The following is an 18054-nucleotide window of genomic DNA, read 5'->3' as shown; positions in this document are numbered from 1 at the left end:
CCAGCACTCAGGAGGCAGAGGCAGGCGGATCTCTGTGAGTTTGAGACCATCCTGGTCTACAAGAGCTAGTTCCAGGACAGGCTCCAAAACCACAGAGAAACCCTGTCTCGAAAAAAACAAAAACAAAAACAAAAACAAAAACAAAAAGAAAAAAATACCAAAAGATAAATTGTGCCTACTCAAAAGTTTAACGTATATTATTCAGATTAAGGTTAATAGTATATTTAAAACTTTGTAATTACTAAGAAAACCAATTTCATTACCAAAAGAAAAAAGTAATTGCAGAAGTGATACATATTAAACACCTTGACTTAGCACTCTAAAATGTCAGAAAGCAACGAACTGTAGATCATTCATACATATATCTACACACAAACACACTAAATTACATCTACATATATGACATGCAGGTCACATACTTTCAAAGAACTCTTGACTACTGTATCTCTATTATCTACAGCATAAAAATATATGGAACTGCCTGGAGGTGATAATACATGTCTTTAATCCTAGCCTTTAAGAGTCAAAAGCAAGCATATCTTGAGCCTGAATTCTAGGCCAGTCTGGTCTACAGAGTGATTTCCAGGACAGCCAGGGCTGTTACACAGAGAACCCCTGTGTAACAAAGAAAAGCAAAACAAAAAACTATAAATCTAACCATCCCAAATAATCCAACAGAGTCTCAGCAGCCTAGGTAGTAGGTGTCTTTACCCACTGAGCATCTCACCTGGCCCAGATGAGTATTTTCATTACCTATATTTCAAATCAGCACTGGAGTGAATGCAAAAGTCATGATTAGAAAAAAAGTTTTACCTTGCTTAGAGGGACTAAATAATGACATAGCATCTTCTTCATGTGATAACACTGTAACAGTAGATGTCCCATCTTCCACCTGAAAATAATATATATTATTAATATAATATTAGGCTATACTATATATTTTACCAACAAAAAAATCTAATGATTCTTAAAGTAGCTATGTGTCAAGCATTCTCTTAAACACATTATATACATTAACACTAATTCTTTTGTTGCTTTGGAGTCAGGGAGTTACTTTTGAAACAATCACTGATGTATATCAGGTTGGCCTTATATTTGCCATCTTCCTGCCTCAGTTTCCCATGTACTAGACTAGAAAGCAATACATTACTACACATGGCTTGTCACTCTTTTCTACTGTTTAGTTTGGTTTGGGTTTTTCATTTGTTTTGAGACAGGATCTCACTATGTGGTCCTGGCTGGCCAGAAACTTGCCATGTAGGCCAGGATGGTCTCAGACTTGGAGAGATCCTTCTGCCTCAGTCTCTTGACTATTAAGACTAAAAGTGTATGCCAACAAACTCAACTATAAATAATACTACAGTAAACAATCAGTGTGTTCATCTTACAGATATATTTAATTCACAGGGATGCTACGGAATCTGTCCCAAGAATCATGCCTGAGAGTGGCAGCAGCAACTTAGACATACTATAAATTTCCCAAGTCTGCTAACTTTGAATTGTGGGTATACCCTTCCCAGATATTACTGGTTTCATATTTATAAAAGGACAAAACTTATCTGGCACATAGTACAGCTAAGTAAAACTCTGTGAGATTAACTGTTTTATAGTAAACATTATTGGGCCATTTAAAAAATTTAATTCTCAATGTTTATATTTAATATTAACTACAAAATCCTATCTGATAGTTATTTTTACCTAACAGATCATTTAGTATGTAATCTAAAACTTTAATCATACGCATATTTTAGTTACATTTAATTGTATGTGTGTGCCACGTGTGTGTACGCCACACCGTAAGTGTAGAGCTCAAAGAACAACATGAAGATTTCCATCATGTAGGACCCAGGGACTGAATTCAGATTCTCAGGCGAGGTAATAGGCATCTTGACCTACTGAGCCATCTCTCCAGCCACAGTTGGGAATTTTCCTCACCTATACTTTATAAAGTTTTTGCTTTTAAGAAGAAGGTAATTTTCCTAAATCACATACTCAAAAATACCCTCCATTTATTTAACCTAGTATCAAAATAGTGTCCCTAAATATTCTAATTCTGATCAAAGTTAATATACTCTATATCCAATTTGAAAATGTAACAACAAACAAATCTTTTCATCATCAGAAACTAACCAAAAGTGTATCATATCCCTGATTTACTTATGGTAGTGCACACATATATCTACATAAAGATGATTCATCTTTCTATTCTAAAAGAAAAATGAGTGGGGACAGGGATACAGCTCAGTGATAAGAGTGCTTGCCTAGCATGCATGAAGCCCTAGGTTCAGTAACCAGCACCACCAAAAACAAGGAAAGGAATGTAGCACCATGTGTCCATAAGTGCACGACAGTATGCACATGGTAGGATAGGATCTCTCCTACTCACCTTGTGTTTCTTCCCAGTTTCTCTCTCACTATTTTGTCTATCTTTTTTATCAGTAAAAATGAATTCTTCATCTCCTTCAACAAATGCATATGGATCAATTTTAGGTTCTTGTTCTACATCAGATGCTATTGCTGAAAGATACTGATTTTTAATTTGATATTGCTGTACTATTTCATCAGAAACTTTTAAAGGTTTCTTACACTGCACCATTAACCTGCACAAAATTAGAAAAATTAGAAAAATCAATGTTATCCAAAACAGCATTTGAAAATTCTAAAACAACTATTATAAAGCTTTTAGAATTACTTGCATTTACCCTACATTTTCTAATTTTATAAATGAAAATAAGGTCATGTAATTATTTCAATTTTAACAACAGAGCAATGGAACTAAACTCCAAGTGACTTGTTCAAAGCCTGATACAGTGAAGGATTCGTAAATATAAAAAGGGCCAAGATACTTTCATATAATTTGTACAAGAGAAGTAATTATCCTTTTTTATTGCCATGAATAAATACATCTTAAATTTGAAGTTTTAAAGGTCTTGTCCATTAATAATGAGGTCAACAAAGAAAATAAAAGCACTAGGCCAAACACTCAGTTTTCCTCCAGCTGCACTGGAAGATCAATCTGTATATGATTAGTCTCCTCGTTCAACACTGTAACTACAAAGAATGCATGTTTCCACTACCATTCTAGGAAAACAATAAAAGCATACAAAATAAAAGAGAGCAGAGAAACTCAAAAGACAAAGAAGCAGAAACTAACAAATCAAAGAAATCTAAGCCTTGGATTTTATGGTTAAGAGAGTTCAGCTACAAGATGCACGACATCTTTAAAGATGCAAACTCTTTAAAGTATATATTCCAGACCAGTGTGTGTGAATACAAAATCACTAACATGAAAATAAGGCACTTTAAGACTTCCAATTTCCTGTTCTCTCAGGTTTACAAACCTCAAGTCCTCAAGCTGTCAGAAAAATGCCATCCATTTCTGCAAAACTACTTCATTCTGAGTCCAACACCAAATTCTAAGCTTCATCTGCTTCTACTCCACGTCCCCTCTCATCCTACCTCCCTGTCCAGGGTCATCCTTAAGGCTCCTTACATAGGACAGACACAGTCCTGACTGCTCCCTTGTCTGCAACATTTGTCAGTTTGTTCCCTTGACTTCCTTCAATTCTGTGGAAATGTCACCTTCTCTGAACCTTATATTGACCACTGTATTTAAAACTGCATTATGCTACTAATGCTTCTGGACCTGCTCTGTACCCAGTCTCTCCGGTGGCACTTCTCTTCCACCATATTATATAATTCATCACACCTTCATAACTATCATTCTCATTGGAATAAAAGCCCCACCACATCTGTGATCTTTTTTTGCACACTAAATCATATCTAATACTGAGTGTCAAGAAACAAGACAGGTAGTTAAACATTTGATAATAAACGAAATGTATAAAACAGACAAAAACTAGTTGGCATTAATAATCCTAAAATAGAATATCCTGTACTGTAAAATAAGCCATTCTTTATACTTAGAAAGCATTGACCCAGGCATGATTACGCAGGAAATCCTAGCACTCAGGTGCAGCTAAGCTACAAAATGAGATTCCATCTCAATATGCACCTCAACACACACAAAAGGAAAACAAGTACGGATGCCACTGGTTATCTGTTCTGAACGAGCAGTAAGTTATTACCCAAACTATAAAATAACATCAAACCTCAATATATTAATGCCCAACACTAGCTCTACTTGGTTCCTTACAGAGTGAAACAGAGGCCATCAAAATAAAATCCAATATTTGCTAAATGTTTTAGCAGATGCTCAAGTATATACTAAAGCATATACTAAACACATACTAGACTAATCCCCAGAGCTAACATTCCAAGCTTCCTAGAAACAAACTAGTCATAAATGTCAATGGATATATTACTTACTCATTAGAATAGTTCTTTCTATAAACCTATGAGTTTTTTTCTAAAAAATAACTCCACCTTATCACATCAAATCTTGAATAACTTGGGCTGAAAACAATACACTAATATGAATATTTGTAATACAGTACTTTTCTGTGTATTGTTTTTTTTTTTTTTACTAAAAATAACCTTCTATGAAAGGATATAGGAGCAGTCTCTAAGTGATTAGAATTATGTGGCAACAAATAGTTTGCCATGGCAAAAATAGAGATGAAAAACTTAACACTAAACTATTTATCTCCCAACACCTATTTAAATGGTAAAGTATTAAACTCCCCAACATCTAGACTAAGTGACACTACAAATCTCTGAAGGTGAATAAATCATCTCTTTCATATTAAGCCATCTTTTGGCAGAAGCATAAAAACTGCCCAAATTGTTTAACACATAATAATTAAACTAGTGTGCAGTTAAACATTATTAAAAGGATGAACCTACTGCACAGAGTTCTACTAAAAATTAAAAAAAGAGTAAACCAAGTATGCTGTCAAAAGGTAACTTTTGTTCTTTTATTGAAGTGATCTTGGGGACACTGGCATATGCAAAGATGTTATATGTAGTCATTAATATCAAGTCACAATAAAGTTAATATATAAAATGACACTGTACATTAGTCTATATTAAAATCTTAATAAAAGTGTAACTTCTAAAGGACCAGATTCAAACAAATTATCATGTCTCTATCCAAATACATAGTATACAGAAGCTTTTATGAAAATAAATAACACCTCTCCTTTCCTAACTTTCACATGTTGCTAAACACAAGCTGGAAGATCAGGTATCTATAGTAATAACAGGCAGCACTGAAAAGCCCAAACTACAAAATAAATTGCCTTTATAGTTTTCATTAATTGCAACTCCTTCCTTTTACTAAGAAAACAGCACACTCTTTTGATATATACTCACATAAAACCTAACATATACTTTTATGCTTTATTCAAAAGAATTCATCCAGACAAGGTTTGACAATATGCATTGACAATTATAGGAGAAAAGCTATAGAAGGAAATGTTAAAAACAGAAAAACTGAATTATCTCTAAATCCTCCCACTTTCTTTAACTGGTACTATCCCGAGTACCATCTCCATATTCAGAAGCAATCCTCGAGCTGTCAAAAGTATGACTTTATTGCATTAAAAAAACAAGCAAACAGAATTCTTAAAAGATTTGAGTACAGTCAAATCAAAACAAGTTTATTTCATCAGAGGCTTCTTTCTATGAAACAAAGACATTCAAAACTACCTTTCAGAGATCAAATAATGAATTTTGTAACTATATACATACAGTAAATATTTGGTGGTTCTAATATAACATAGGAGTTCTACTGATGAATATAAACTAAGACATTCTAATGTATCCTAACTATGAAACAAAATGTAAAGAGCTAGGTTCAAGTGGTTTTCTTTCCTCGGTGTTCAGAAACAGCATCTAAATAAAAAGCGGGTTGTTTAAAGCATCCACAAATTCCATTAAAACATGCTAAACCCTTGAAAGAATATTAAAACAACCATGTTTCTTGGCAGGAATTTTCCTATTTTTAAAACTTTTTGGGGGCGGCGGGGGGGGGGGGTGGCACACACCTTTAATCCCATCACTGGGAGGCAGAGGCAGGCAGATCTCAGAGTTTGAGACAAGTCAGGTCTACAGAGTGAGTTAATTCCAGGACAGCCAGAGCAATGCAGAGGAACCCTGTCTTGAAACAACAAACACAAAAAAATAAATCTTTTTGTTAGTCTGTTTTAAGACAGGCCTTTCTATGTAGCTCTGGCTGTCCTGGAACTTCCATGTAGACAGGGTTGGCACTCTCCAACTCGAGTGCTAGGATTAAGGTGTACACCTTAATTTTACTTTTCAATCCGTAGGCAGATGTGGTAGAGCACATGTGAACTACTAGCACTTAGGAGACAAAAGGCAACCAGGTTCAAAAACAACAAACTCTCCTAGTCTCAAAAAAACTAAACTATTTAAACCCACACCATTTAAAAGATTGTTGGTCTCTATCTTAAAACAGATTCTACCATAACTAACAAAATAAAAATAACGAGGAAGACGATAGAGATATTTGCCACAAAAGTATGTACTTTGCATATGGGATATGCTATACTGCATCCCCAACTGTCCCTTCCTCCTAGCAAATTCTCACATACTAGAGAAGGAATCATATTTTATACAGCTCATGAAAAATTTTTCATTAACTATTACACATAAAAGTCTAAGAATAGTTTTACTGAGCAATAATGAACTATATTCCTCTGTACTAGTTAGGCAGCCAAAACTATTAAAACTGTAGAATATCGGGGCTTGAGCAACGGCTCAGCTGTTAAGAGCACTGGCTCTCCTCCCAGAGGACACAGATTTAATCCCCACAAGACATCTCACAATCATCTGTAACTCCAGTACCAGACAGAACTGATACCCAATTAAAACAAAACAACACCATAGTATATAAAGAGAAATGCTTCTCTCACTTATTCATTTTTCTTTCTTTTTTTTTGGGGGGGGGGTGGCATCTCATGGAACCAAGATTAGGCTCTAATTGCCTATGTACTCAAGAATGACCAACAACCACCTCCTTCCTAAGTGTTAAGATTATACATGCAAACCAGGATGTGGTGGCACTCGCCTTTAATCCCAACATTCAGGAGAGAGACAGGTGGATCTCTGTGAGCTCAAGGCTAGACTGGTCTATGGAGTGAGTTCCAGGACAGACTCCAGAGCTACAGAAAAACCATGTTGCAAAAAAGAAAAAATTATGCACCACTACAACTGACTTTTTCAGTACAGTAGTACTGGGGATTGAGCCCAGCTTCATGCATGCTAAGTACCAGCTGAGCTCATCCACAGACGTCATTTATCCACTCATGCGGCACAGTACCATACTAGAAGCACCAACAGTGTAAAACATTTCTTTATACCAAATCGAAAACAGAAGCTCTAAGCTTCTCCTCTAACTGATAATTATCCATGAAGGCAAAGACCTATAAAAGGCAACACACATAAAGAAATTCTTCAGATGCATTCCTGCCCTGTGCCACCTATACCTCACTGACTTACTAACAGCTTAAGACACATGTACAAATTGCTGGCATTTCAAACTGAAATCATATTTCTGTAGTGTCCCTGTCTTATATGCATAACTAAGTCATCAGGGTCAGAAGGGCAGATGAACAGTATGCCAATCCCTCTCCTTCAGGGAAACAGGTACTGTTCATATCATCTAATTAGTGACCAAACAACAATGCATAAGATCCTGTATTTATGCATATACCTCAGATCTAAAGTTTATATTTAGAGATTCTCTATGACCATATACAGATTCCCTTTCCTTTATAAGGACATGCTGTTATTTTTTTAGCCATACCTTAACAATTTACCAAGATCTTACTTAAGTTTATCAATTGTTATTTCAAGGCACTTCTATTTTGAAAAATCACTTTATAACATCCATATTTCTTCCCATTCTTGCTGTTTCTAACTTCCTAACGAAGACAAATAATTTGTAGTCTGAGATGTTTAAAACATGTCCAAACTGCATGCCCTTATTCCCAGCACTTGGGAGACAGAGGGATCACTAAGTTCAAGGCCAGCCTGATCTACAGAGCAAGTTCCAGTACAGCCAGGGATACACAGACAAACCCTGTCTCAAAAACAAAAAAAGAAGAAAGAAAAGAAAGAATGAAATCATTTAAACTGATCTACTTTCCAAATACAACAACCAAAAAAGGAAAGGGGAGGGCAGCTTGTTGGCTGGCAAGTTCATGTGAGGATGCCAGGTATCTGCTTTATCACTCTCTCTACCTTGTTCCCTTGAAAAAGAATCTCCCACTCAACCTGGAGCTAGGCTGGTAGCCAGCAAGCCCCAGCAATCTTCCTATCTCTGCCTCTAAAAGCTATGGGGTTATACGTGGGCACATAGCCACAGACTCTGGCTTTCTAATATCAGTGCTGGGAACCTAAAATTAAGACCTGCTTGTGACATAAGTGTTCTTATTCACTAAGCCAACTCCCTATATATACCTTATTAAAAAAATCTCTAAATAGGCACGTTGGCACACACCTTTAATCCTAGTACTTGGGAGGCAGAGGCAGAAAAATCTCTCTGAGTCCAAGGTTAAGTCTGGTCTACAGAACAAATTCCAGGACAGCTAAAACTATAAAGAGAGACGGGTGGTGGTGGCGCACGCCTTTAATCCCATCACTCGGGAGGCAGAGGCAGGGGGATCTCTGTGAGTTCGAAGTCAGCCTGGTCTACAAGAGCTAGTTCCAGGACAGGAACCAAAAATCTACGGAGAAACCCTGTCATGAAAAAAAAAAAAACTATAAAGAGAAACCCTGTCTCAAGAAACCAAATAAATACATAAATGGGGGGGGGATTTCTGATGTTCCTACAAAAAGACATTGTTAAAGGGCAAGGCATGTAACCTAAGCTGTTAGTCCCAGCACTCTCAGAGGCAGAGGCAGGCAGATGCCTGTGAGTTCAGGACAAACCTGGTCTACATAGTGAGTTCCAGGCCAGCCAACCAGAGCTACATAGTAGAGAATCTGTCTCAATATCATTCGCATTAAAAAAAAAAAAAAGATTTGAGTTGCCATCAAAAAACATAATAGTGGCCGGGCGGTGGTGGTGCACGCCTTTAATCCCAGCACTTGGGAGGCAGAAGCAGGCGGATCTCTGGGAGTTCGAGGCCAGCCTGGTCTACAAGAGCTAGTTCCAGGACAGGAACCAAAGCTACAGAGAAACCCTGTCTCGAAAACAAAAAAAAAGAAAAAACAAACAAAAAAACAACATAATAGTGAATCATAAACTTATTTCAAAAAGGAGCACCATCTGTCTCTAACTAGACTTAGCACTTTCTACAATGAGATAGTGCTCTTCTGGAAAGTATAAATACCAGGTACTGAAGTCCTTAGGACTATATTTCAGAGCAATACCAGCTACCAAGTCAGATATCCACAATTCTAAAGGAACTAATGATGAATCATTTGGTCCATGTAAGTTAGTGACAGAGCGGTCAAATGTTTGTTCAAAGCTACATTATCAATATAGCTTATGTCAATTATAACTGGATATACATTAAGTTGTATAGACTTTAAGCTTGGTTAATATTGATATATGATGTTTCTATTTATATGCAAGATTTTTATAATAAAAGATTTTTTTAAGGCACATTTAAACAACATGACAGGTTTGCTATGTTATTTTTTTGTTGTGGAATACTACCATGTACACTTAAAAGCTCCTTAGCAGCATCTCTGGTCTCAGCTACCAGATGTCAGAAACACTCCTTTAGCTATAACAACTAAAAGTGAACACTGGCAAATGTCACCTGAGGATGGAACTAGAATGACTGCCATTCCAGTAATCCCAGGTAAAAGGAAAGAACTACAGGGCGACAAACATTAATCTCTTGCTCTTACTTCCAACCTATCAAACGCAGAACTATTATATATCTCATAAAAGATTCTGATTTAACATAGAAACAGAGCCTTAGTTAACCTTAAGTGATATCTACCAATATGCTACAAAAACAAGGCTCAGAACTAAAGGGGAATTCTGATAAAATACAAACTTTACTATCTGGTGTAACAACAAAAAGGATGACATGCAATTCCACAAAATAAAAATTTAAATTTGTTTAAATAAAATCAAGAGTAAACCTTTCTTCAATTTTTCCCCCTTATCTATGGTTGAGGGAAAGGGAGACCAGGAATTGGTAGAAGTAGAAACAAGTCATGTCCTATACAATCACGACCTAGCACCATTCTACTCTGCATGCTGGTTTTCTACATTATTCTTCTTCTCATTTGTATTCAATGAGAAAAATGTCAAGTAATTGTGTAATAGATTTTGAGGTTAAATGTTATAAGTTTAAGCAGTCAAGACATATATTTAAAGCTATGGCTAGAATTCTTAGATCTTATGAATATAATGTATCCATAAAAACACATTCCTAAATTTTCTAATATAAAAAATACCCATATCGCCACATTTCTACAATAAGTAAGAAAATCCAACCTGGAAAGAACAAGGTGCTCTAGACACACTGTCATTTGATTCATCCAAACATGTGCATTCTACAATGTGCACAGGATTACTCCAGGTGTGCATCTACCTGTACACCTTGTGCTTGTGTTAACAGAGGCACAGCAGCAAAAAGTCCTTGCCCTTGTAGAGCTTACATTCTAGCAGAGAAAAGACTCCATTAATAAATACATAATTTCAGATATGGAAATATACAAGTAACAAATTTAAAAAAACAATATAGGAGAGGCAGTGATTTGGAAGAGTAAAATCAAGCCATAATTTGGATAGAATAATCAGAAAAATTCCCTTCAACTTTCAAGAAACACCATATGATGAGGAGTAAATGGCCCTCTGCTCTCTCTGATATAGTATGAATGACCACAAAGCATGAGTTTGACTTTTTTTTTCTTAAGGAAGATGTGGCTAAATCAGAAAACAAACAGATGACAGGGTAAACTTTCTTAGCAATCAAGGAAATGCAAACCTGAGACTCTAATCAAAATGGCTACCTTAAAAAAAAGTAACAAATGCAACAAATGCAGGCAAGGAAATGAGGAAATGAAGGCTTATTCAATTCCGGTACAACCATATATCTATATGCATATAGATATACATATAGAGTATATATACTGTACAGCAGTATAGAGGCTCCTATGATAAAAATCAGTATAGAAGTTCCTCAAAAAGACAAAAACTAAAGTGACCACATGATCCAAAGATACTTAAGTATACTGGATCATTCCTACACAACAGCCAGTAAATGATACCAGCTTACATGTCCATCAATGGATAAAGTATGGTACATAGCTGGACATGGTGGTACCCATCTTTAATCTCAGCACTTGGGAGGCAGAGGATCACAGAGGCACACAGATCTCTCTGAATTCAGGACCAGTGAGGAGAGCCAGGGTAACACAGAAAAACCCTATCTTGAACACAAAACAGGATATTATCCAAAGAAAGAGAGCCAGTCACAGAGAAGAGTGGGCACAGAAAAGGACAGTGGAGAGAGGAACAAACAACAAAATATAATGACATAGTTGATGAAGATGGCATAATGAAACCCATTCCTTTGTATTTAACTTTTTAAAAAGACTATACTTTCAGGCATCGTGTCTACAGCTGATTTGCTAAAGAAGTTTCTCCAACTGTGTAGAGCACCCGAAACACAAGAAAGAAACAGAGTATTCTCTCTCAAGCATGAAGATGGCTCTAGGTGTTGCTACACTCCCCGCTCCCCAGCCCTGCAACTGTTACAGAGGAACTGTGTTCAATTGCCAGTACCCATATGGAGGTTCACAACCTTAGGATCCAATGGCTACTAAAGGGTACTAGGAATGCATGTGCTGGAAGTTAAAATGTCCCATGCACGTAAAGCAAAACAAACTTAAAAAAAAAAAACAAACCAAAAAGCCAAAGACTGGGGCTATTGCTCAGTGACAGACAGCTTGCCTAGCATTCACACAGCACTGGATTTGATGTCCAGCACTGCAGGCAAACAAAAAAGGATGTGTGCTATCTTCAGTAATTAATAAAATCTAACACATCATATAAACCGGGAGATGGTAGCGCACACCTTTAATCCCAACACTTAGGAGGGAGAGGCAGGCAGATCTCTGTGAGTTAGAGGCCAGCCTGGACTACAAGAGATAGTTCTAGGATAGGCTCCAAAGCTATAGAGAAACTGTCATGAAAAAAATATGAGAGAGAGAGAGAGAGAATGAATATATAATAGAGGGTTAGGGAGATAGCCAATGAAGAACACTAGCTGCTCTTCCAAAGAACCGGGGTTCAAGTCCCAGCACCCAAATCACATGGCAGTTCACAATTGTCAATAACTTCAGTCCCAAGGAATGCAACATCCTAGTCTATGTTCTAAGATCATCAGGTACACACATGGTGCACAGACATACATGCGGACAAAACAACAATACACATAAAAATAAATTTAACAAAGGAATATGAAGGTGTTTTGGTGGTTGAGTCATACCACTGAAATTACACATTAAAATTGTTGGATAGGCTAGGAACATATTCCAAGCAATATAAAAAGTAAAGAAAGTCCCAAAAGAAAGCCAGCTATATTCTGCCCAAAATATGCCATATATAGAGTGAACAAAAAGACAAACTAGATGTAGAAAGATATCTAGAGTGCATTTAATAGTACAGGGTTAGTACCAAAAATATGGAAAGAATAAATAAAAAAGGAAAGGAGACCCTTAAAATTTAGAAAGGTTATTCACAGAGGAACATTAACTATTCAATGAACATTTTAAATGTTTAATCTGACCAGAAATCTACAAACATGTGTTTAGATAAAGCCTTGCCATTCTTCATGCAGTCAAAATAGTCTTATATTGCCAAGGGGATAAAAATGAAAATCAACATGGTTTTCATGGTCTATTGGCTCCTAATGGTATGAACCGTAGGCCAGCTGTTTGAAAACAATCTGGCTCTAACCTTTTCACTGAAAATGGAATCATCTGAAGGTCTGACAATTCCTCTTCAGATATGTTTACTAAAGAAATCTGTAAACAAGGAAGTATGCACCCACCTCCCCAATTTGCTGCTACCTACTCTACTGCTCTAAAAAACAGACATGATGATGTCTATCTAAAAGAGAGGAGACAAACTACAGCATATCCACAAATAACACACGATCACAAAGCAATGATATGAATTAACTAAACCATAAGGCATGCATAGACACAGGAAGTGCCAAGCTTAGGAGAGTGGAAGGAGTAACAGGAGAACAGATGAATCTAGTCACAGGCAAAATCCTTTAGCTGGGTGAGATACTGAAGCTTTTACACATTACTTTCTCCAGATATTTGTGGCTAAACGGTTTCATAATAGAGAGCTTCCTTCAGAGATAAACATATTAAAGAAATTATTCAAATTTAGTGCTCGGAATATCTATTTTAATAAATCTTAACCCTGTAAAATCGTAGTCATAGCATTAAGAAGTTACAACACCTTTTACTCTTAACTTATAGTAGTGACTATTGAAAAATATACATACTCTGTAACTGATGTTACACTTTCCTGTCCAAAAGGTCCAACTGGATCATCCTTGAATTTATCATTTGGAAGCTGAGGTGGTAAAAACTCTACATCTTTTTTCTTTGGGACTTTGTAATACTTCCAGGCTACATTAGCTTCATCTTCTTCCAAGTTTACTGCTGTACCAACATACACAGTAGGTTCTACAGCTTCCTGAAATGGAGGTGGAAAAGACTGGGACAAACTGTCTATTCTATCTTCCATTGGTTTGGTAGGAACCAAGGGATCCGGTGTTGGCATTTGATAAAAATGTTGACTCTGGGGAGTTGAAGGTGTTTTAGTCACTCCTTCATCAACCACATCACACGGATGAGGACTAAGTGGGGGAGGCTGAGGAGAATTTGCCAGTTCAGTCCCATGCATCTGCGGGGTCTTTGCTATGTCATTAGTACGGATGTTTGAGAATCTCACTTGACTGTCTGCAGCAGAGACCACAAGTCTTTGGCTGGCTGAGTCTGTGTCCATGCCAATAGCATCACTAATAGATACACGATGGTGAAAAGGAGTCAAGGGACGTTTTTGTGGCTTTTCACTCTTTTCTTGCTTCTCATTGGTCTTGTGCTTAGGAAGTACTTGTTGTTGCTGCCCTAAAGATGGTGCCTGTCCTTGTTGCCCAGTATTTCTTGTTTTGAGACTTTTATGCCTGAAAAGTTAAAAGATAGGTTTAGTTATTCACTTAAAAGTACAACTATTATACAACGTATGCAAAGATTGTGAAATACTTGAGATCATGTTTTTCATACACAATTCTAATAGAATGATTTGAATTTAAGAAACTTGTTCAATAATCTAACGCATAAAAACATATAGAACATAAAAGCTAATTTGCCGGACTGGAGAAATGACATGGTGGTTAAGAGCACTGACTCTTGCAGAAGCCTCGGGTTCAATTCACAACACCTACATGGTGGCTCACAACCATATTTATCTCCAGTTCCAAGGAATCCACTGACAACAGGCACATATATACGAGACACATCCATATATGTAATCAAAGCACTCGTGTACATAAAATACAACTTCTAAAAAATTTTTTAAGTCAACTCACTTATATTCACTTAATAGCTCTCTGATCAAATAACTAATTATTAGTCTATATCATTTTATTATCTTAGCATCTCAATAAACACAAAAATCTAGTTAAAATAAAAAGTATAAAGTTTGCAATTTCTTCATTTGTAAATATACCTGGTATTTTAGAGTCGGTAACTGTTAAGAATGGCTTGCCCAAAACTTAGCCATTAACTATAATACAGCAGTAACTGATTAGACTAGAAAGGGCTAGAACTGACTTGACAGATGGATCTACTTATGTTCTCTCAAGATTTGGATACAGAAGGAAGGGATCACTAGATTAGTAAAAAAAAAAAAAAAAAAAAAAAATGCTTAAAATAACCTTTTCTTTACACATGTAGCAGTTCTGAACCGAAAACAGAGGACTCGGGCTCAAATCACAATAGCCATTGGTGGTTCCCAACCAGTTTAAATCCAGTTCCAAACAATCTAATATCTTTTACTGATCTCTACCAGGACCAGGCACACATACAGTGCACAGGCAAAACACTCAGGCACAAAAAAACCCATCTTTTAAAAAATTTTAAGTCCTGGACTTAAAATATCCCTTAAAATCTAGTAATTTTGTTGGATCTAATATCTCTTTCAAAATGAGGCTTCCAATTTCACAATACTGACATACACTATTTTTTATTCTATTTCTTTTTACACTAAGAAATTATCTCGCAAGGCAATTGAGTATGGAATCTTAAATTCAATATTCATGAAGTTTTAATTCTGGGGACCCTATTTATTAGTTAAATCAGAGATACCCAGAAAGAACAAAACAGCAGTAGCACAGGTCTGTGAAAGCCTGCCCACCTAAGTCAACCCTGGAGATCCACACATGCTGCTTCATCTCCACATGTTCACTGCTACATGTGCATGCCCAACCCAATACACAAATGTAACAAATCATAATTCTAAAAAACTGACAAGTATTTTTTTCAAAGAAATTTCTTTTCTTTTCCCCTTGATTTTTTTTTGAGACAGGGTTTCTCTGCGTATCTTTGGCTGTCCTGGAACTCTCTAGTCCAGGCTGGCCTTGAACTCACAGAGATCCACCTGCCTCTGCCTCCCAAGTGCTGAGATTAAAGGCGTGCGCCACCATGGCTGGTTCAAAGAAATTTCTGATAAAGGAACATTCTGCAACTTTCATTCCTACAGAGTCTGGGATATCACGGGAAAAAACATGACCTATAACCAAAGGATAGAAAGAAACGAAATCCCCATTACCCAAACAAATGCCAAAAACAGTATATGAAAATCATACACCAATATTCTTCATTAACAGGAGCAAAGTAACAAATTAGCAACAATTCAACTCATCAAAGTTTAAAACAATCAATACAACCAAATGGAGTTTATCCTAGCTAAAATTTTAGATATAAAATTAAAAAAGAAATCTACAGTATTCATTAAATTAAGAGAGTAAGTGAGAAAACAAAAGAACAATACTAACTCCAATCATTACTACTAATACTTAACTAAAAATGTATCTAGTACAAGGGAAGAAAAGAAATCAAAGATCTCAAAAGAAGAAAACTATATTTGCAATTTATAGTTAGGAACTTCAGTGCAAAGGTCAAAGTATCAATCTGTAGTCAAACTTAAACTGTTTTGGGGGAAGTTGGGGGCTCTCTCTCTATGCAATACTGGCTGTCCTGAAACTGTCTATAAGCTAGCAAGCTAGCCTCTACCTTCTGAGTACTGGGATTAAAAGCATGGGCCACTCCAACTGGCTACACTTAAACATTCTTAGAAGACAGATAACCAGACCCTGTATCTCTTCTGGTGTGACATATTACAAAGCAATTTTCTATGAAGCACTCATGCTAAAAATGCTGAATATAATTAAAGCTCTAAAGTAAGTTTCTACTACAATGATAAAAATGTCCTGTATATGGCTCTTAAGAATTTGACCAAGATGCTAGAGAGAGGGCTCAGCAATTAAAAATACTGGCTACTCTTCTAGAGGACGGGGTTCAATTCCTAGCACCTACATGGCAGCTCACAGCTGTATGTAACTCCAGTTCCAGGGTTTCTAACACCCTCACCTGGACATACGTGCACATAAAATAAAAATAAATTTTAAAAAAGTTGAAATCTGAAATATGACATTGCTTTCTTAAGTAGCAATTCGGTGAATAAACACTGCACTAGACTACAGCCTGGGAACAAGTACACTACTGATCCACCCGACCAATACAAACACTCAATCAAAACAATTTTATCCCCCAACAAAACAAATAATTCTGAAGATAGTTTTCAGATCAATGCATGCACAAGAAAAATGTAAAAATATGAATGCCTTAAATTTATGAATATGAAACTGAATAAACTTGATACTCATTTTCACGTCTCAAGAGTTTAAAAAGTTCTTTTGCTCACATTACCCACCTAGTCTTCTTTCTGCCTAGCATTCACTCTTAAATTGAAAAAGAGACGTGAATATTTTTTTTGTAAGGAAATTACTGCATCACTTCCAGGGTATAGGCTTTAGCAAGAGGTTTGCTCACTCATGTATTCTGAGTCTATGAAAGCTCTTGTCACAGACTAAATATTGAAAAAAATATGTAACAATCTATCACCACAAGAAACACAAAGCAAAAAGTTCCAGAAGTAACTATGTCTATCTAATCTAGAAAAAAATATGGTACCACCATTCAGTAGAATATTTAATAATAATTAAGTTTTTAAAGCAATGAGGTAGACCTACAAATAGCTAATACATGAACATCTGATGTCAAAAAAGAAAAGGAAATAAAGCAGTCAAAAGATCAAATACTATGTATGCTTTGGGAAAAAACTACACATACCCAGAATTACAGAAAAATAAATGGAAAAGCCACATTTATTAATTCAATATATCAATATCTCTGTAAATGTTGGAAGAATTGCTTTAAAATATGAAAGAAAGTAACTTTCTAAAAGCAAACTTTTGGATTAAAGCCAAGAATTTAAATGCTAACAATATGTATTTCTTAGTGTATTCTCCTAAAATCACTTTACATAATGTAATTGAAATTCATTATGTCAAGAGGACTAAAAACAAAAGTACATGTTAGAAACAAACAAACAGATTTGCTTAATAAAAATCTTAACATAGGGTCAAAAAAAAAAACCTTCTCTAAGGGACTAGACAGTAAGCACTGCATAGTCACAGACACAGGACATTTCAGACAATGATGGACCACATATCCATCAGTGGTCCCAGAATATACACTGCTTAATGACAGTACAGCTGCCTTGGGTTCTGCTTTATGATCTTCAAAATAAAATAGCCTAAGGATCCGGAATTTCCCAAAATATATGCCCACATAAAGTGATACATGATCATTCGATTCTGCCACTGCCGAGTGAAAGCACCACAGACAATATAAAAATGAGATGTGGGTGTGTTCCAATCAATTTTTATTTGTATATATACACTAAAATTTGATTTTTCACATAACTTTCATGGATCACAAAATATTCTTCTTTAATTTTTCCAACTCTTTAAAATATAAAAAATCAGGGAGCTAGAGCAATAACTCAGTGGTAAG

The 18054-nt window shown here is 36.0% G+C and overlaps 1 protein-coding gene across 1 annotated transcript in view; it reads right to left on the bottom strand.

Annotated features, from left to right (window-relative positions):
- Med13 (mediator complex subunit 13) overlaps window positions 1-18054 on the bottom strand; it is a 95894-nt gene that overhangs the window by 42560 nt on the left and 35280 nt on the right. Inside the window, exons 9-11 of the mRNA XM_041664073.1 lie at window positions 13416-14099; window positions 2387-2600; window positions 814-892 (exon numbers count right to left, since the gene is read on the bottom strand). Coding sequence (XP_041520007.1) covers window positions 814-892; window positions 2387-2600; window positions 13416-14099 — 977 coding nt within the window. The remainder of the gene's footprint in view (window positions 1-813; window positions 893-2386; window positions 2601-13415; window positions 14100-18054) is intronic.

The sequence above is a fragment of the Microtus oregoni genome, unplaced genomic scaffold (genome assembly GCF_018167655.1).
Source record: "Microtus oregoni isolate MIOR12 unplaced genomic scaffold, Mior012 000015F_ref0000493, whole genome shotgun sequence".
In the NCBI taxonomy this organism is placed as follows: domain Eukaryota; kingdom Metazoa; phylum Chordata; class Mammalia; order Rodentia; family Cricetidae; genus Microtus; species Microtus oregoni.
This window is presented reverse-complemented; position numbering and strand designations above follow the sequence as displayed.